Consider the following 20453-nt stretch of genomic DNA (forward strand, 5'->3'; position numbering starts at 1 on the left):
TAGGTATGCGCTTCCCCGCGTTGCACTAAACCGCTAGTGGGCCACAGTTGCGATAAGCTTTCCCCCGGCAGGACTGCAGCACGGCCGCCATGCCCATTTAATGCCTGCATTCGGTAAGCTTCCGAGCAGCATCGCGATAAGCAGAACTCTCATTCTGATCCAGCGCCATGCAGCTATCGAAAAAAACATATATCAGCGAACCGCTAAAAAGCACCATATCAGACTTCGAAACCCCCCTCTTCCCCTCGTTCCGTCCACATCCCCCACCATCCCGACCATGCTCCCCACCCCCATCCAGCAAGCCTGGGACGCTTGCTCAAAGACCGACACGCTCTTCATCCTCGTCTGCACCGTCTTCTGCTGGCCCATCATCCCGGCCGTCGGGCTGGGCTACAGCGGGTACAGCACGCGCAAGAGCGGGCTGGCCTCGTTCTATCCGTCGATACTGGCCATCGCGTGCTGCTCGATCCAATGGTTCGTGGTGGGCTACACGCTGGCGTACGGCGGCGGGGACGGCGTCGTTTTTGGTGATCTGAGCTACGCGCTGCACCGCGGCGTGCTGGCCGAGCCGGTGGGCACGATCCCCGCGATCTTGTTTAGCGAGTTCCAGTTGGTGTTTTGCGCTACGGGTAAGTGTGGACCACCCCGAGACGAGGGAGGGGGAGAGAGGCGGCGTAGAAGAGAGAACTTTAAATTGACGACCATTGTCCGTCGGCAGTCTGCGTCATCTCCATCGGCGGCGCCTGCGAGCGCGGGCGGATCCTCCCGCTGATTCCATTCATCGTGGTGAGCCACCACCCTTCCCTCTTCCAACCTCTCCCTCCGACACCCACACACCCCTACTGACCACCCACCACGTAGCTCTGGGCCACCCTCATCTACTGCCCCCTCGCCCACATGGTCTGGTCAGAAACCGGCTACCTCTCCACCCTCGGCGTCCTCGACTTCGCCGGCGGGACCCCCGTGCACATCTGCTCGGGCGCCTCCGCCTCAGCACTCAGTCTCTACCTATCCTACCCGGTCTTCCGCTCGCGCCGGTCCGCAACGCGCACGCCGTCGCACCTGGCGCTGCACCGGCCGCACAACAGCATGTGCCAGCTGCTCGCGCTGATCGTCATCTGGAGCTCGTGGCTGGCCTTCGACGCGGGGACGACGCTGGCGCTGAACTTCAAGAGCGTCATGGCGCTGTGCGTGACGAACGTGTGCGCGTCGGCGGGTGCGTTGACGTGGGCGGGGATGACGTATTGGGAGGAAGGCAAGTGGTCGTTGGATTCGACGTTTATGGGGGCGATTGCCGGGTTGGTTATGATTACGCCTTGTGAGTTCCTTTTGCTCGTTGCCCCGTTCTTGAAATCGAAAAGATGCAGCAGAGAGGAGGGAGGACTGATGACTTTTGCAAAACACAGCGGCCGGCTTCATCGACATGCCCACAGCCTTCTTCTTCGGCATCGGTGGCGCCGTCGTGTGCCGGCAGGCGCTGCGGATCAAATTCACTTCCGCGGCGCAGCGCTTCAAGTGGGTCGACAACGGTGACACGTTCGCGACGCACTGCGTGGGCGGCGTGCTTGCCACCATCGCCACCGGCCTCTTCGCGCGGAAAGAGGTGGCGGCGTACGACGGCGAGACGGACATCGCCGGCGGTGTCTTCTTCGACGGTAACGTGCGGCAGCTAGGGGTGCAGCTGCTCGAGGCGTTGATTGGGTTTGTCTGGTCGTTTGTGGGATCGTTCGTGTTGTATGCGTTGATTGATTGCGTTCCGGGATTGGAAGTGTTGGCGGATGATGAGTATGTTGGACATTTTTTTTCTCGTCTCGTTCCTTGAGTAAGTTGAGCATGAAGCTAACGAGGGTCACAGGAGCGTCGTTGCTGGGATGGATGCATCGCAGATGGACGAGTCATTGTACGAGGCGCAATGGGCCGAGGAGATCGACTACCACCCATTCGGGAAGGACTCGGTGAGATTAGAGTAGAAAGGCAGCATTCGATAGAGACGCCGACCAGGCTCCGACGCGCAAATACCCTTAGAAAGCGGCGGACTTGAAGGCAATACCCTCAAAGCACTCCCACCAATCAGCAGACGGCCAGCCGGATTCGCAATCCCACCTTTGCTGCAGGAACTGCTCCATCAGCTGGATGCTTCCGAAGGCCAAGTAAGTAGCGTTAGTTTTCAATGTCTTTAGTAGCAACCTCCTATCTGCTTCAATCGAGCAGTGAGACCCGATGACCAGCACGGGGAAGAGCATGCAGTGAGCAATGTTCCCCGTGAGATTCTCCTTGCAGATAGCCCTAACGCCATCCCTCGTGGCCTCCTGCACCAACTCGTGATCCGAGTCAAGGTTGCAGAGAGCACGGTACATGTAGATGGACGCTGTAGCGCGGTACGAGCCGCAGAAGGCGGCCCAGGACTCGCGGAGCACCTTGTCCGCAATACCACCGCCGCCGGCATGCGCGTAGGCGAAGAACCGCACGTCCAGCTTCTCCAGGGCCGACTGGATCGACAGCAGCTCGTCAATCGGCACCGACTGTGACGGGTCACGCGCCATGCTCCCGAGGCTAGCGAGGCGGAACAGCGTCGACAGCACGCCCAGAAACGGGTCCTCGGCCGACAGGCAGCCCCACCACGACGGGCGCCCCGCGCGCTCCATGACCCAGTCCTCGTCGAAGAAGGGCGATTGGCCCGTCAGCAGCGAGTGGACGAGGTCCATGGTGGCGAAGATGGAGACGGCGAACGACGAGAGGCGGTGGTGGGTGCTGTTCAGGCGCGTCAGGCAGCCGCCGTGCGAGAGGAGGGCTTTGCCGCCCTGGAAGTGGCACGCCATGGCCGCCGCCTCGTCGCCCGGGTCGATGATGCCGTCGAGCACGCAGTGGAAGACGTTGGCGATGAAGAGGAGTTCCGGTGACGATGAGACGCGTTCGGCCGCGAGCTGCTTGCGGAAGACCTCGAGCGCGGCGAGGCGCGCGCGGCCCTTGGCTTGCAGGATTGAGTGCGAGGTGACGTGCGTGTCGAGGGCATGGTGGGCGTTGGAGATGGCGACGACGGCGTGTTGGAGGGCGGGGTCGCTGCTGACTTGGGCCAGGTCGATGTCCAGGTCGTCGATGCCGAGGTTGAAGCGCGGGACGACGGCGTGCGAGAAGTAGCGGAGGAAAGTGCCGTCGGTCATCGGCGGGGGGATGGGGCGGGGGATCCGCAGCATCTCTTTTGCCGTCTCGATGGTTTCGGATGTGGGCGTTGTTGTGGGGGGTGCGAACGGCTCGCTGCGGCCCGCCAGCTTGCCACGCGCCGCCACGCCGTCAATCCACTTCAGAGGCGTGAGCGAGTAGTCGCATGGGTGCTGGTTGGCGATGCAGCGCGAGCAGCAGGGCCGCTTCAGGTCACACAGGACCCGGCGTTTCTTGCAGCGCCAGCACGAGCCGTCAACCGTCCTGGATCGTTGCGGAGGCATGACTCTGCGGTGGATGCCTCTGCCGAGGGGAAGAGCATGACCAAAGATACTCGCGGAACAGGTGCGTGGTGAGAATGATTCTCGGAGATTTTGGCGAACGTGATCGAGTGGGAATGGGAGAGTAAGGCGAGATGGCGAAGTGAAGTTACGGGTGAACGGGTGGGCGAATAATCCCGCGATAAGGTTGATAAGGAAACTCAAATTCCAATTGGGGAAGGCTTCCAAAAGCTTCACCCCGGCGGGCGTCATCTTGACGCCTAGTTGAAGCTTATTATGTCCGGCACATTGATCTCATCCGAAATTCCACGCATTCACGTCAAGACAGCCGCATCAACTGCTCACAGAGCCAGTCCATAGCCGACGTGGGGATGCCGAGTCGCCGACAAGGTCGGATGCGCTAGTCCACTCTGGGAGTAGCGTTTCCGCGGGCATCCACCCTTTACGGTCTCATCCGCATCGATGTGTATTTTAACCCAGACATCATAGCCATAATCGGAAGAATTGGTGGGCATACAGAGGGGTATTGCGTTCGAAGGCTAACGTGAAGAATAACAAGGCGCTGGAACCGAGGGTAGCTACGATTAGAATGTATGGTGCTTCACAATATTTATTTTGAATTAATCAATTTAGGCGGGCATTCATAGCTAGCGTCATGATGTGCACGTATAATTATTATTTCGACGTTTACGCCCGGACGAAAGGTTCAACTCGCCATGATATGAGCGATGAACAATTCCACGCCAGCCTTCGCTTGCGATACCATTCTGCACCCGTAACATATTTCCCGCAGATATTGGCGAACGTGAATTTGTGGCACTGCAGCTGAAGCGTGGCATGTCATAGTGACAAGGTCAACTGTGCGTAGGCGGGACTATTCATATAGCAAAGCGCACTTAAGGACAACTCAAAGCAAGGTTGAGAGCGATCCCTTCCCCAGAAAAACAAAAGGAAAAACCGATACCCAACTCCCCCTCAACGTGTTTTTTTTTTTTTCAATTTTCGGTGAATGTAGTAATTTAGCGCTCGAAAATGCGTAATTCCATGCAGCGACAGCAGAATAGATCGATCCTCACTTCGTTCAACGACTCAGTGTATGTACATGTCTCACCTTGCTGTTGGAACTTTGGTGGCCACCAATAGCAAGTAGGAGCGGAAGTCTTATCATGACGCACACACGATGTGAGCTGAAGGATGCACCCACCAATGAAGTGCGGAGGAAAACGGACCGTGTGCTCTAGAAGAAGAAAAAGCGCAGAATGCAGCCTTGTTACAACCGCATTTGTCGCGGCTGCATGAGCTGAAACCTTTGCCCTGCATTAGTGCTTACACTTTTGGGCTCAACCAATGATAGATGAGTCGGATGTTTACCGCCAAAACTCCCACATGCAGTCACGATCGCATTTTAACGTATCATTTGTGCATGATCGCACCGCAATTCTAGGCAGCAATGCTACAAACCCGTGAAGTTTATTGGAGAGGATAGTAACCGGTCTATGTGTCGGATGGGCGGTCCAGTCTCGTAGCTGTAACGAAGCTGCAGATGTGTTGCAGCACTAGAGAGCCCGACGCACTATATATGCGTCAGACGTCGCCTTTTCGCATGCAAGACCATTCAACAAAATAGTTTGCTGCCTCTCTTCTTCTCGCACAGCGATTTCGTTTCCACAAAAAGAGGACATCATGTCTTTTGATGTGGAATGGGAGACGTTTGTAATATGAGTGAACGTCCCCTCCCGGAACGAAATGTCACAGGTGCAAATGAAGCCATCGCCACCATGAATCATGATCATGATTCCGCTAGGAAGTAGGATATTATTCCATGATATAGAGGCTGAATCAAGCTGATGTTCTTTCAGAGCGGTACAACGCCAGCCGCACCCATCGAAAGGGGGGACCCGTAAGAATCGCAAGGGCAAAGAGTGGCACGACATTGGCAGAATCTTGAAAGCGAGAAAGTTTGCTGGAAAAGAAAGCATCGTTTACCTGGATGGGCGGTTGATAGACCCATTCAAACTCCAGAAGAACATCTCTCGGCCAATGGCGATGAAGCCATTCGAGAGATACGGCAACGGTATGCTCCAATAATGATGCACACTGGCGTAGCATGCTGAATAACATTCATAGCACCGCTCCCGACAGTTCCCCAGGACTTTGAGATTAGAAGCCCAAAAATGGACGGCAGTATTTCAACATGGACACAGGAGCTTCCATTCATGCAGTTTCGCACCCTTTTTCGAGCAGATAGTACGTTGTGGCTTTTCTTTTATTTTTTCATTTACCACAGGTATCCATTCCTTTCTGAATTCCTTAATACCACATCTGTGTACCTATCCGCTGTTCTCACTGAACTATGGACCATAATAAATTACTGACCACAGTACAGCAATTCCACACATCTACATTCCCGAAATTTCCAACGGAGTCTCGACAGTTTGGACCATGCATTGTCGAATCGTCATGCCAAAGCTGGAGGCACTACTCCCCGCACGTATGCTCCATGCATATACTGCAGCCTCGCCCGATGCAGGTCTAAAAGTTGAGTGTGCGAGTGGAGCGTACCTCGATCTCCTGAGCTTTTCACTGGGCAACAACTTCGCCGGAATCGATGGCCTCCCACCCCAGCGTATTCTAGACTACTTGAAAAGCCAATCTACCACTCATATCGCTCGCTTGATGCTGTCTATTGGGGGGCAAACAGGAAGAGCTCTTGCCGAAAAGCTTTTTACCTGTGCAGTCGAAGCTCAAGATGCTTCCATTGTCGAGACCATTCTACAATACAGCCAAAACACCAAAGTTCATGCGAACAAATCAGTTTTCAAATACGAGGGAGTTTGTTACACCCCGATCGAGCGATCTGCCGGTCTCCGCGACATTGAAACAACAAGGGTACTCCTCAAATATGGTGCCGACTCCAACAAGACCTTGATGAACAAGGATACCCTTAGAGGGAGCAGGCATGGTTGGCGAGAAGGCGCTCTGTCATGCGCCCTTCAATGGAATTCCAAAGATAAGACCCCAGTCGAATTTGAGCTTGTTCAGCTACTCCTCGAACACGGCGCATACGTCAGCACGTATCATCTCGAAAAAGCAATCGAGCAACAAAGATCAGAAGTGCTCCATGCACTGTTCCAAGCTGGTGCCTCGAAAAATCATGAGCAATGGGGAAAGCTTGGACTTTTTGGCCAGGTGATACAAGTCTTAAGTGACGAAGCAGCGACTGGGTCCATCAGCATGCTCAAGCAGATTGGTGCAGATGTCGACGCACCTCAGGATAGAATACAACCCACAATGCTTGATATGACGGCAAGGCGTGGAAATTTCGACATTGTCATGATGCTTCTCCATTTCGGCGCCATCGCAACTGATACAACTCTATCCTATGCTATCCAAGGCCAGAATCAGGGAATCGTCGACCTTTTCCTCCACGGAGAGAAAACTAATGGCTTGAGCTGTTGCCGGCTTAGAACGACTCCGTATGCTGAAGCAATTCGAATTGGGGACGAAAAGCTCATGCAAATTCTCGAGCGAAAGGGCTCGTGGAAAAACATCAACGAGAGAGATCAATATATCGCTGCATTGGATGCAGCATCGGAGGCTGGAAATGCTGAAATCATCCGACGTTTGCTCAAGACTTCACCCAAGACTTCACCCAACACCGGAAGAAGAAAATTCTCGTTCGGGGAAATGCTTACCAATGCGCTCGTCACTGCGGTGAGCGCAAACAATGACGAGATAGCCATTATGCTTATCCATGCTGGCGCAAGCGTCTTTGGGAATCTCAATTCAACGGCCCCACTGCAGAAAGCACTGGAGAATCGGAATGCAGAGATTGTACGGGCTCTTCTCAATTTTGGAGCAAGACACGTTGGCTCCCTGGACCCATTATTGGCGCTAGCCGCTAAATGGGGAAATGTCTCTATCATCAACGACTTGCTGGTTTCGGGATGCCACATTAACCACCCGTCTAATAACGGCGACACACCACTCGTCGTTGCTATTGAGAAACGAGATCGGCAACTTGTTCGCTTTTTTTTGAACGCCGGTTCAGATGTGAACACGATGTTGCTAGACGCAAAGACGGAATACCGTACTGCCTTAAGTACTGCAGTCGAGATTCAAGATATTGACATGGTCAATTACCTACTCTCGGTCGGCGTGGATCCTGATGATTCGGCTGCGCTTCGCAAATCATGCGAAAACTGCAACGAAGTTCTTGACTTACTGCTGAAAGCATTCTTCGAAAGATATCCCAATGGAAAAGGAGGCTACTTCGATGATGCAATTGAGCTTGCAATCAAAAAGAACGACATGGCCATGCTGGAAAGTCTTAGGCCTGTCGTGAGTCTCAAATTCCCCCAATATAGTCAGCATGTCGGCGAACTGATTGGGAAAAGGCTTATTTCCAGCAACAAAGTAAGCTTCAGAGCCGTCCAGATGTTGCTGGACCTGGGAGCAAACCCTGACGCGGTTGTTTCGTTAGCAAGAGAAGCCGAGAGGACTCCTCTGCTTTGTGTCGCTATTAAAGCAAACAACGCCCAGATAGTACAACTACTTCTCGACAAGGGTGCGGATGTCAATTTCCCAGCGACAAGAGGGGTCAAGTTCACTCCGATACAACTGGCAGCTAAGATGGGATATTATGAGATTGTTCTGACGCTGATCAATCGAGGAGCAAATGTTGACGCTCCAGCCACAGATGCAGGAGGTGGAACAGCAGTACAGCTTGCGTCAATCGGTGGGTTTGTTGGAATTGTAGAGCTTCTGCTACGAAAAGGTGCAAATGTCAACAGATTTCCATCAATCCTTTACGGAAGAACTGCTCTTGAGGGAGCGGCAGAATGGGGACGTCTCGACATGGTGCAATTTCTTCTACAATCTGGGGCTCAGATTGATGGACGAGGCCGACAGTCTTTCCTAAACGCAACGAAACTGGCGGAGCAGAACGGACACTTTGTGGTTCTGGAGTTGTTAAAGTCGTATTCCTCGTAGCTGGAATGTTATTATCAGATCCTGTCCCATGAGACGCGTATCTCTTGTTAGTCGGAGCTATCATCCCGATATGAATGTATAATGATGAGCCTGATACCTACGTCCAGATGATAGCTTTAGCTACTCACGACAAATGTTGGATTGACGTTGTCAGTGAAAGCATAGAAAGCGGGAGGACAAACAGCACCTGGAACCATTATTCTTGAAATCGCTTCATGTATATACTATTCTGAACTCCTAATTCGTTCATAGTCATGTTCACATACAGCAATGCGGCGAGCAGAATTCTACTTCTCAACCGACCTCACCCCAAGGGACTTCAACCCCACCCTCATCTATCTCTCAACTCTCTACTCTCTACTCTGCAACCAAATCGGACCGCCTACGCCGCACTCTTAGCAGCCGCCTTCCTCTCCTTCCTCAGCTGCCGGGTATACTTCACACCAAACCCATGCTTGAAAACCTCTTGAATCTCCTCAAGAGTCAACCCGCTGACCTCAGGGTAGAAGAAGATAATCAGAATCCAGCCGATGCCGCAGATAGCCGCGTAGAAGCCGAATGCGCCGCTGGGAGTCATGCTTTTCATCATGGTCAGGAAAGTGGAGCTGACGATAATGTTCGAACCCCAGCAGGAGCAAGTCATGAACATTGTTCCAACCGCCCTGACCTCCATAGGGAAGAAGTCAACGCTCATCCAGGCTGGCTCTCGTGTTAGCTATGTTCATGAAAGACCGAGGGGAGTCGGGGGTCAAAACTCACCAGTATTTCCCACGGAAACGCCGTAGAAGAACACGAACCACACAATAAACACCAGCACGACGATCGCTGCCGGTGTAACCTCCGCCTCGCGCAACTCGAGCGTTGAGGTATCCACAGGGATGAACGAAAAAGCCACAGCAACAGCGAGCAGACCAGCAGACATGCCCCAAACGGTTGAAACGAGCACGCGGCGGCGTCCCCATGGGTCCACAGCCATAGCGTTGACCCAGGTCATGACAAAGTTGGTTCCAGCGACGACGAGACCGACAGCCTGAAAAAAGTCAGCTACCTCCCCAACATAACCGTAGGAAGAAGGGGACCCAATACATACCACCGGATTCTTAAACCCCACCAACGCAAACAACGTCGACGAATAATACATCAACGTATTAAACCCAGACATCTGACTAATAACCATCAACCCACACGCACACACCAACGCCCTAAAATTCCCCGGCTCTTTATGCAACTTCTTCACAAGATACCACGTGCTCTTCCCCTCCGTCACCTCCCTCGCCTCCTCCACGCTCCTCGCAATCAACCGCACCTTATCCCTCACCTGCTCCGCGCTCGCGTTGTGGTATATCCGCGCGACCACCCTCTCCGCCTCGTCGAGTTTCCCGTGGAACACCAGCTGCCGCGGCGACTCCGGGCAGAAGGGCAAAAGGCACGCGAGGACGATGGAAGGTAGCCCCCCGAGGCCGACCATGTAGCGCCAGCCGTGCGGCACGTGCGCGAAGGCCGCGCCGATGCCGTATGAGATGACTTGGCCGCCGGTTATCGACATGTTGTTCAGGCCGACCATGCGGCCGCGGAACTTGGTGGGGGCGATTTCGGCGATGTACATGGGGACCTGCCGGTTTTCGGGGTTAGTTGTCGCTGGGATAGGGAGGGGGTGAGGAGGAGGAGGAGGAGGAGGAGGAGGAAGTGGAAACGTACGACCATGGCGGCTGAGCCGACGCCGAAGCCGACGATGAGGCGGCCGATGGCCATTTGGGCGATGGAGTAGGACGCGGCTTGGATGATGGCGCCGACGGTGAAGAGGACGCAGCTGGGAGCGGTTAGTGGCGGCTTTCTGGTGACTTCAGCTGGGAGGGAGGCTCACTTGGCGTAGATGGCCATCTTGCGTCCGTAGCGGTCAGCAGTCATGCCGGCGATGATGGCGCCGATGAAGGCTCCACCAGAGCAGAGTGAGGTGATCAGTTCCTTCTCGTTTGCCGCCAGTTCGTGCCCGAGACTGGTTCCCAAGTACACGAGCACGGCCGAAATGATGCCAGTGTCGTATCCGAACAGGGAGCCGGCGATGGACGCGCAAAAGGCAACGAGCCAGATGAAGGGGCCGATGGTCGTGTCCTCGATGGAGTCGTCGATGGGCGTCGCGAGGTCCTCCGAAGACGCGTACTCGACCTTCTCGGCCATGATCTTGTCCTCCAGCACGTCGTGTTTGAGAACCGTAGTCTTGGTTTCGGTGGCCATGTTGAAGATCTGACAGAGGAGCAACCACGACTGGGAGACGGTGTAGGAAAGAGGAATGAGGTTGAGAAAAGCTCACACGACCCTGGTCCAGCCTGCGAACTGGCCTGCAGTGAAACCTGGGTCCAGGCAGGGAGGGCGGTGAATATATAGACATTCTGGAGTGGATCTCCCAACCTCAGACACCCAGACCTCAAGGCGCCCAGGCCGTCTACGATTACCCCGGATGCAGTCGCGAGGTTAACTTTCTGACCCCATCGCGGCTCTGGACCGTGCTAGCCGCAGTGGCAAGCGCGGGAAAGCCGACTTGCAGATAAGCGTGGTGCGGCAAACACACCCAAAAGACCGCCCTCGGCCCGTAGCCACTGCTCCTGGCGTCCAATCAAAGTTTCATCGTTCCAACCACACGTTCAGGGGAGGTGCGGCAGTTAGTTTCCGTAGTTGCTGCATGTGCGCCTCGAAAATCCGGAGAAACGTGGGGGAGGGAGAGATTCTGGGGAAGCGGGGGTGGGGGAGGCGCCGTGCGCGGAAAGGATGTCCGTTGATTTACGGGTGTCGTAATTTTCGGCGGGTCAAGCTTAAATTCGGGCCTCTCCCGCCTAGCGTGACGCTCGTTCCTCGCCGTTTATTGCCTGTTTCCACCAATTCGGGAAGTAATCATCGCCCGGGAAGTCCCGCCCCCATAACCTCTCTACGCAAATGGATTCGTGTCTTTACCAGCTCAAGGTAAGTTCGCGAAAGGCTGCGCCATATGGGCCGTGAGGCATGTTGAGCTGAATATACTACTGCGGATTAAGTGCCGAATGACGTTGCACCTGGGTCCAACCGCCTGTTTCGACTCAACGTCCGATTGCTCTTGCAACACTTCCCGGAATAAACCTACACCTACACTGAGAGCGCAAAGGATTTCTCTGAAGGTACGGCCGGCATAATCCGTGTCGCCACCAAGTCTCGATGACGCAGATCTCGACGCCCCTTTCTGATAACAGTCCGAATGCGAGAGCGGAGGCGGTGGCAGCAGGCCTTGAAGTGAACACCAAAAATTTCCTTGACTGACTAGAAGAGAAGGCTCAATCGGGCAATGACAGTGGTGTTGAGTGAAATAAAAGATCGGCATTTTCACCTGCAGGTACCCGTAACCTAAGCTCTACCATGGTTCTGCACATCACTCAGAAGTTCTTGGGAACAGCCGAGTGCCTTACGTATCCCTGTCACATGGTATACTTTCCAGCTAGGTCCCAGGAAATCTTGTAGGAACTTGGCACTTTCCCCATCAGCGCTCTTGGCAGCATGAATTAAGTAATTTGCCATGGTGATGAACATCCTGGCCAATGACTGACCTCCGATAACATTTGAGCCTGAGGCTTTGGCGGGAGAGATGGCATACACCAGCGTGCAAGGGGGAATATATTATTAATCGAAGTTTCGGAAAACTAAAACCGCAAGAGTCCTTAAACAATACCACTTCAACGCGTCATGTTGCTGTATCTGACATGCAACTATTCCGGGAATGCCTTTCCATGAGGCCAAAAACTTGCTAATTGCTTGCTTGCTCTTGCTCGGTTTGCTTAGTTTGTTTCCTTTGTGACTCTCAACCCATTGCTTCTTTCCGGTTAGGTTGAACTTGCTTGTTTGGCAGGCGTGTTATCACCACTCTCCGTCTTCACTCATCAACATCCTTTCGCATTTCTCAGGCGACAAGTCCAGCCCACCATGGGATATCCAACAACGATCCTATGAGCTGTGGATCCGGCCACAGTAACGGATGCTCCAGAAGTGAGCCAGAGCCCCTTTCCGGAAAGGAACTTCGGAAGATCTCGGTCGTTTGGACGGAACAGTGGAAACCTGCAACTGGATCAGGACTTACGCCGTGATCTACTCCTTTGTTCTGCGGTACGTGGTATTGCTAGTCGCTAACCGCTGCGATTACACGCCTTCGCTTTATCCTCCAGCCAAAGGGGGGCATGAGCGACATTGACAGCACATCATTAGGTACAGGAACGATGACGATTCGCAATGTCGATAGCTTGGCTACTACAATGCCCTTCAGCATTTCACCCGACAACGAGTAATCTGCCTACCGACTGGATACATTGCGGAAGACTAGGGAGAACACTTGGGCATTGAGCTTTTACAGCGACGCATGCAGACTCCTGAAAGTTGGCATATGCATGACGTCGAGCGATGAGGCAGATGAGATAGAGCTCATCATATTGGCCTATCTTTTCTTTGTCGTTTGCTGTTTGCTACTGGCTGTTTGCTCGCAGTTAGTCGTCCAGCAGCGTATATGTTCTACGGTTCCTACAGCTATTCTACGGATCATTCTCCGCACATTTTTTCGATGTTATTCTATGGAGCAACACATCTTTACAGCAGAATAATCATACCTGTTACACCGGGCTAATGGAGGGTAGCCAACAGGGGCATACTGGGAGATTACTGAACAGAATGCGCGACCCCACATAACAGGGGATTAGTGAACGCGACACCAACGAAAAGCACAGCATCCATAGTGGATGGGTTTTCTCTATGTCGTGAAGAACTAAAACTCTAGCGGCAATGCCCTAAGGCTTCAGGTGGAAAAAATCAGGAAGCCTGACCCTGAGCTACCGTAGTAATGTGGATCATGGCGTTGGCGCAAAGCAATTCCTGGCCGCTAAGATTGACTACCTAAAAGCCCCCCCGCAAATGGGCCAGCCGCGTTTACAGGGAATATTTGTACGAGCGAGCCAATCACAACCCCTGAAAATGACAAGGTGGGCGGCTGTCCCGTTTGGATCCCGTTTGTACGGATCTGACAGCTCCTCACTGATTGCGGATTACTGATCTATGGCAGAGTAAACGGAGGGCTGAACACCATTATCTTCTTAGATGGTGCGCTGTACCTTCTCTCTCACGATCAGTTGTGACTTCATTGGCCCGTCTATGAGGAACTCATCCTTGTCATTCAGATGGGTCTTGTAAGCGATCTGCTTGCTCTGTCATCCAATCCATAAGACCACCCATGTCACTTCACTACTCCGCCACAGGTATCTGCAAATACGCTGACGAAGTGACCAAAAGGAGGGGCATGGATGACTCGAAGGGCGTCATTGTTGACATATTCCGGAGTTAAGGCACATGAGCTATCCCACATGTTACGTGCTGGCTCATTCGACGTTGTTCAACCATTTGTATTTAATCCATGGAGTCCCCTCACATCAATAGCACCAGCAACACACTCAAGCCCCCCAATTCAACTTGTCCTTCCCCCCCATACACACCTCACCTCCAACCACAACCATGACCACCCCCCTCCGCGCCGACCTCTACAACGCCCCCGCCATCCCCACCTCTTCGCTCCTCCCCGACGGCACCACCGGCCACTGGCAACCCACCGTCGTGACCCTCATCTCCGGCGCCACCACCGCCGTCCTCATCGACACGCTCTTCACCGACACCCAAGGCATCGCTTTAGCCGACTGGATCGACGCGACCCTCGGCCCGGCCCACAAAACCCTCACGACCATCTACATCACGCACGGCCACGGCGACCACTGGTTCAACCTTTCCTACCTCCTCACACGCTTCCCCGGCGTGCGCGTCCTCGCCACGCGCGCCGCCATCGACCACATGCGCACGCAGCAAAGCGCGGAGATGCGGGGGTTCTGGCAGACGACGTTCCCGGGGCAGATCGGGGAGGACGCGTTCGAGATACTCGCGACGCCGCTGCCGGACGACGACAAGACGTTTACGCTCGAAGGCCACACGTTCGAAGCCGTCGACGCCGGCCACAGCGACACGGACGCGACGACGTTCCTGCACGTGCCGGCGCTGCGGCTGGTCGTGGCGGGGGACATCGTGTACAACGACGTGCACATGTGGATGGCGGAGACGCTGGACGACGCGGGGCGCGAGGCGTGGGTAGCGGCGCTGGATCGGATTGAGGCGTGCGAGCCGGCGGTGGTGGTGGGGTCGCATCATCGGCTGGGCGGGGTGGATGGGGTGTGGAATGTGGAGGCGTCGAGGGAGTATGTGCGGACGTTTGGGCGGTTGGTGGGGGAGAGTGGGGGTGCGGAGGAGTTGTATGAGAAGGCGGTGCAGGCGTATCCGGGGAGGGAGGGGAGGTTGGTGTTGTGGTTGGGGTGTAAGGCGGCGTTTGTGCAGGGGAGGGGGGTTTGAGCTTTTCGTGGGGCGAACTGGCAAGGGGAATATTAGTTCAGTCATATTTGTATATCACGTTCTCATTGGTCTATTGATATGAATTAGGCAAAATACATTTGAGTTAACAGACAAGTTGCTCTTCAGTCGATCGCGGCCTACCCATCTGAGAATTTCACCTTCAGCGTATCTCCTGCGCTCAAGGCATCACACTTGATAAAACCTGTACACAACACTAGTATCCAGAGAGACCCAGTTACTGATGCCGTCCAACTTTCTGCAATGACTTCCAGAGCCCAGGAATTTGCTTCAGGCAACCCACAAGCCGATGTCTAATTCTCTTCGAATCAGCAAGCCTGAGCAGCGTATCGAATTGTTCCTTGGTCATCTTCTTCTTTAACAACTTCTTGTAATCCGATGGTCCTCCGTGACGCCCCTTTGTGATAGACTGTATAGCAGCCCCGTGTTTTGTGTACTCTTCTAGGATGCTGGAAGCTACCCTGGCGCTATCTCCGTCGGGAAATCCCGTTGCAACGATGGCGTCTAAGAGTTTCGTCCACGGGGTTCCTATGGAATGATCAACTGGGCAGTTGGGATCCACTCCGAGTCTGAGCAAGCATCGGATTAACTGCAGCTGCGAATCACTCCAAATGCCGCCCACTTGCCCTCCTCCCCGAACAACATACTGTTGCGACTTTTCCCAGGAAACTTTTTCCACACCCAAATTTACGTTTTCAAGCAGTCTGGTCAGTTCGCCACTTGATGGTTTTGGTTCCCTCTCCAACACGTTGTTGATGTACCGTAGTAATCCGTGGTCATTACATAATGGTAGGAAGAATTCATGGGAACCGGAGAAGTGGTCTTTGGTTTGAATTTGTAGCGTGGAGCGAACCTCGTCCATGATTTCCACTTCCGTTTGCGGTGGAATTTCCTCTTCCTCAAGCGCACCAGCGTGAATAAAGAAGTTGTTTTGAAGTTCTCTACAGCGCTCGGTGTAGGAGAAGGACAGTGACACCGTTCCCTGTGGCGAACTTTTGACCTGTGCGAGAAGCGCTTGGCAGATAGCTATTTTTGGATTGAACCCTTTGGAAAGTTGATGCAGTAGACGGTCCTGGGTCTGCGGAATTTTCAGAAAGTCGCGAACGGTCCGGTGCAAGAAGTCGACCTTGTGGAGAAAAAATTCACGCCAAAGACCTGCCTTACCGTCATAGGTGGTTTCCAGTAAGCCTTTGCAGCAGGCATTGAGTCTTTTCTTCATGGCTTGAAGTCGTGAACCGACAAGCTGTAACTGCATGGGTTGGACTTGCAAGTCAAAAGCATATCTGCTGTCATCCTGATCCATGAACCAGTAACTCATGAGGGGTAAGGGCCTTGCGGCAATGAGAGTAACCAGGCACATCGCCGACGCCTGGTCGTTGTAGAAATTATCATCAGAAAATAGAATGCGTTCGAAGTACTCATTCAGATCCTTTGGGAGGTCTCGAAGCCTTTGTTGCAGTTTTTTGAAATTGTCTGAATTCGTGAGGCCCTCCAGAAGGGATCTCACCACGAGAATGACCCAAAGGAACACGCCTTGAGCAGCGTCGACAATGTCATGAACCAACTCCATGCTACTGGCTTCCCCTTCAGACTCCATGAGCTCCTGAAACGTTTCGTCATCTTCCAGAGTATCTCGGACGTACTTTCTGATGTCAGATTTCGTCAAGTCTTGCATGTAAAGTTTGTTCGCCTGGTCCTGGCCGAATGCTCGTTCGAATGCATTCCACGGTCGACTGGACACGCATGCTTTGAGGTCGGCGGAAGCCTTCAACGCTTCGATCAATCTGATCACGTCGTCTGGTCGACCGTCGTATTCGTCAAGGCCATCGATGAAAATACATATTTTGATGTCGACATCAGAGAGATGAGCGCAGAGCAGCGGAATCGCCGCAACCAGCTGCGCAATTGAGAATGAGCCAGTGCTAGACGATGATGTGATGGGATTTCCCGAGAGATAGGCGACCCATTCGTCCGGGAAAGCGTGGGGTATCAATGCTGGCGCCGCGCAGAAAACCTGGTAAAGAATTGACTGGAGCAACCCCTCCTGAGATTTCAGCAAAGATGATTTTCCAGCATTCCAAAAGAAATGCTTTGCGACAATCAGCCTTTTTCCATTCGCCCACTGTCTTAAATGCCGCTGAGTCTCTGAATGCTGGCAAATGTACTTCATGGCTGTAGATTTGCCTGAACCTGGCTTTCCCGAGATCCAATAAAGGCTGCTTTGAGTCTCCAGGAACTCGGTGAAGCGCACGGGAGAGTCTTCATCGAATATCCAGCTGAGAGTTTTCTCATGTTCGACGTGGACATTTGTGTGCCTCTCATTCATACCGTGGAAGAACAGGCGTCCGAGTATGAATTGTTCCGCAGAAAATTGAGCTCCAGTCTCGGCAATACCAGCCAATGATATGGCAGCGTCTCTTTGGCGTTCTCCTCTTTCTAGCATCATAATGACATGCTGAAGCTGCTCTTGTAGATGGTGAATGTCTTCCTCGCTCCTTGACGCCAGCCGGCGGTTCTCAGCTGCAATCTCCTTAAGTGTAGTTTCCGTATGCTTGAGCTGAGTAAGGAGCCTTTCGCCCGTGAACTGCTGGCTGATCCGATCTAGTCGAGTCTGCAATGATTTGATCTGAGACGAGCTCAGGCGGGCTTTGACTGCTTTCTTAGCACTGCGGACCCAGTCCTTGTGAGAAGACGCTGTGATATCTTTTGTAGCTTCGAAAAGCTCATTTGCAATTTGCGAACACTGTTCGCCAAGTTCCTTCAGTTCCTTTTCTTCCTCAGAGAGGTTGCCACCATGGGTCGCCTGCGGCGTCGCGACCCGTGCAGCTAAACGTTGAAGCCTTTGCGCATACTCTCCCACCTCTTGATACTCATCCTTTGCCCCCGATGTAGTATCGTAGAATTTCTTTGCGTCGCTGACAATGGATCTCGCAAAATCGACGAATTGAAGGATGTTGCTAGCTAGGCCAACAGCGGTTAGTGGGTCCATTGTGATGCTGTCGAAAGGGTGTTTTAGAGGTATTGTTCGTCAAGCCTCTCTGATCGAAGGTATATGGGAGGATTGGGTTGATCTCAGACGTGTTGGTGGCGTCGTAGAGTCCGATTTTGATAAGGCTGTCCGAAAGAAAGACTCAGCACAAGGCGGACAAGAATTTTCATTCTGTGGGGCAAGGCTGCGTTTTCACCTGCTGAGAATACTACTAGTTTTAGTGACTGCTAATGCGGCTGTGCGTCGGGCTCATAAACTTGCGAAGGGTTCGGAAACGTGAACCAATGGGTGGAACTACCGCGCAAGCCATCTCTCAGCCTCGTGGAAACTATTGAGTGGTCAATATCCGTAGCCTGCATGGCGCATCCTAGCTTATCCTAGCTAATCCCGTTGCAGGAGTGTGTACAGAGGGTTCGCACGTCCGACCACTAGCGTGTATTTGTTTTCTGTGTCTCGGAGGCCTGTCGACTATCAGAAGCAGCGGATTCCAGCAAATTTGACCAATCACACCATCCGCATGAGTGCAGTTATCCCATGTTATGAAGCAATGTCATTCTTCGCGCTAGCGGTCGGACGTGCGAACCCTCTGTACAGCTAGCATGCATCTACCTCTGTCGTTTTATGCGTCCTCATCAAATTGCGCGCCGGTAAGCACAACTGCTAGCCATTTAGCAAATTCCTGGTAGCCAGCCCACTTGACGTCTTCGCCGAAACATGGGCCATCTCTGCCGCACTTTCTTGCCGATAGAAGGATTGATTGGCCCTATCGGTGTTGTTGGCATCCGCGGCGGAGCTGGGTATATCCCAACTAATCTCGTTACGGACGGGGGCGCAGCTTACATGCATTTACGTACTACGTTGCGAGCACAGAGGCTGAATCACACACCCGAGAGCACACGCTTTCAGGGCTGCCGCAGAGATCTTCGCTGACTTGCGTCGAATCATGCATTTTATCCGCAGCCAGCTCGGAGGACCTGTCAACCCAAACGCAGACCATCCCGCAGGGCCTCCCCATCAATAGCGGAGATGATGCACGCCGCTGCGCCGCGTGCGTCTCAGCTCCGCACGGCCCGGCGTCTTCGTCGTAGAGGACGAGGTGCAGATGCACGTGCAACCTTATGGATGTGGGCAAAGCTTCGAAGAGAATATTGAAGGCGCCTGCTGCCAGGCGCATCATCTAGCAGCGGATTTTGTATCTAAAGGTGGCTACAGATCAGTGTGGAGGCCGATTTTCGACGGGCTTGTCGGAACTCAGAAGTATACTCCAAGGCTTTTACTGAGTTGGTTCTGCCTTACATAAAGATACTTTGGAAAGCGTACAGTTCCCTTTTCTAAAACAAAAATATTCACGCTGCTCCTCTGAAGTGACAATGGTCTTATTGGTACAGTCCCCTCTCGCGGCCGGTGGCTAGCGTGAATTTGTTTTTTCAATTTATCAGATGCCTGTAAACTCCCGAAAACAGAGAGTGACTGCGGGCTTGACCTATCACATCATCTGCATGGGCACAGTCATTCCATGTTTTAAGCCCCTGCCTTTCTTCGCGCTAGCCACCGGCCGCGAGAGGGGACTGTAGATATCCAGACCGGGGAAAGATTTCTCCTTCGAGCCGACCCCCTGCCCACCCGGTCCCCCCCGGCATCAAATGACTACCGCCTCTTCACAGCCAGTAATAACACCGAGCGTCGCCAACCTGATTGTGGTGAAACTAATGATTCAAAAAGCCTCATCGATGCATGTGGAGTGCGCCGTGGCTGGTCGAAGACACGAAGACCCATCAAAACGCGGCAAATTAATCTTGAACGAAACAACAGTGAGTACAGAGCGATTTGGCTTTGGAAACAACTCTCTGTCACTATCTGCCGAAAACCTATCTGACGCAAGTCATTCATCATTCCGGAAGATCCTGCTCCAGCCCCGATGAGGCGCGGCAACCTCAAGCGCCGACTCGGGGCTCGGCGCAGGAACTCGGATTTAAAGAGGCAAGAGGTCGCGTGCTCTGGGAATTGACAGGCCTAATCAACCTTAATAATAGAGGGCAAGAACGTCGAACAGCCAAGGAGCGTGCTAGTCAGCTTCACCCGCAGCCTATTCGCTGCGGGTCGGCGCACGGATCGGGTATCGCGACGCACTCGCGCCGAGGAGGCAGCGAGTACGAAACAGGCTGCTGACTGGCGCTGCAGGGCTGGGCGCAGCTCCTCAACCACAATGTTTCAGAAGATCGTCATATACCTTGTCAGCGCGATTCAACCTCGACCTCTCGAACGATGGCCAGCAAACCGACAAGGCAGATAGTGCTTATGGATCACTGCACATTTTCTTCAAGAAACTGTCGTATTTTGAAAGTGGTTGTTTTGAGCCATTTACAGTTCGCAGCACAATCGGATCTGCACAACTCGGACTGCTAAGCGCAGCCAGCTCTTCTGCGCCTCCGTTGCTTTAAAAGTAGGGGTCACGCCACGCCTTTTAGTCTCAACGACACTTTGTTCTACTTGGCTTTGCTGGGTTCCCCGCCAAGATGCCAAAACACCACTGCGGCCTTGGCACGTCCGCAGCCACTCGCACTCTTCCATTTGCGCAGCCCCGTTTCTTGTCAAGTCAAAGCTTTTCTTGTCTGTCCACG

The 20453-nt window shown here is 53.4% G+C and overlaps 5 protein-coding genes across 5 annotated transcripts; 2 read left to right on the forward strand and 3 right to left on the reverse strand.

Annotated features, from left to right (window-relative positions):
• Positions 1-277: 277 nt before the first annotated feature.
• LTHEOB_6014 (Ammonium transporter protein) lies at positions 278-1970 on the forward strand (the record flags this gene model as incomplete). The annotated part of the gene is made up of 5 exons (XM_035515224.1): positions 278-629; positions 719-786; positions 862-1318; positions 1407-1785; positions 1856-1970. 5 exons carry the CDS (start codon positions 278-280, stop codon positions 1968-1970), a joined length of 1371 nt encoding a protein of 456 aa, XP_035373145.1.
• A 51-nt stretch (positions 1971-2021) lies between these two features.
• LTHEOB_6015 (uncharacterized protein) lies at positions 2022-3443 on the reverse strand (the record flags this gene model as incomplete). The annotated part of the gene is made up of 1 exon (XM_035515225.1): positions 2022-3443. The coding sequence occupies one exon, from the start codon at positions 3441-3443 to the stop codon at positions 2022-2024; it is 1422 nt and encodes a 473-aa protein (XP_035373146.1).
• A 5371-nt stretch (positions 3444-8814) lies between these two features.
• LTHEOB_6016 (MFS sugar transporter) lies at positions 8815-10667 on the reverse strand (the record flags this gene model as incomplete). Its single annotated transcript, XM_035515226.1, has 5 exons — positions 8815-9131; positions 9192-9462; positions 9628-10044; positions 10131-10242; positions 10297-10667. The coding sequence occupies 5 exons, from the start codon at positions 10665-10667 to the stop codon at positions 8815-8817; spliced, it is 1488 nt and encodes a 495-aa protein (XP_035373147.1).
• Positions 10668-13946: 3279 nt separating this feature from the next.
• Positions 13947-14825, forward strand: LTHEOB_6017 (uncharacterized protein; the record flags this gene model as incomplete). The annotated part of the gene is made up of 1 exon (XM_035515227.1): positions 13947-14825. One exon carries the CDS (start codon positions 13947-13949, stop codon positions 14823-14825), a length of 879 nt encoding a protein of 292 aa, XP_035373148.1.
• Positions 14826-16058: 1233 nt separating this feature from the next.
• Positions 16059-17832, reverse strand: LTHEOB_6018 (uncharacterized protein; the record flags this gene model as incomplete). The annotated part of the gene is made up of 8 exons (XM_035515228.1): positions 16059-16092; positions 16151-16640; positions 16683-16740; positions 16858-16887; positions 17095-17469; positions 17518-17537; positions 17586-17646; positions 17704-17832. 8 exons carry the CDS (start codon positions 17830-17832, stop codon positions 16059-16061), a joined length of 1197 nt encoding a protein of 398 aa, XP_035373149.1.
• Between the last annotated feature and the right edge of the window lie 2621 nt (positions 17833-20453).

Source organism: Lasiodiplodia theobromae, assembly GCF_012971845.1.
Source record: "Lasiodiplodia theobromae strain AM2As chromosome Unknown scaffold_17, whole genome shotgun sequence".
Lineage (NCBI taxonomy): Eukaryota > Fungi > Ascomycota > Dothideomycetes > Botryosphaeriales > Botryosphaeriaceae > Lasiodiplodia > Lasiodiplodia theobromae.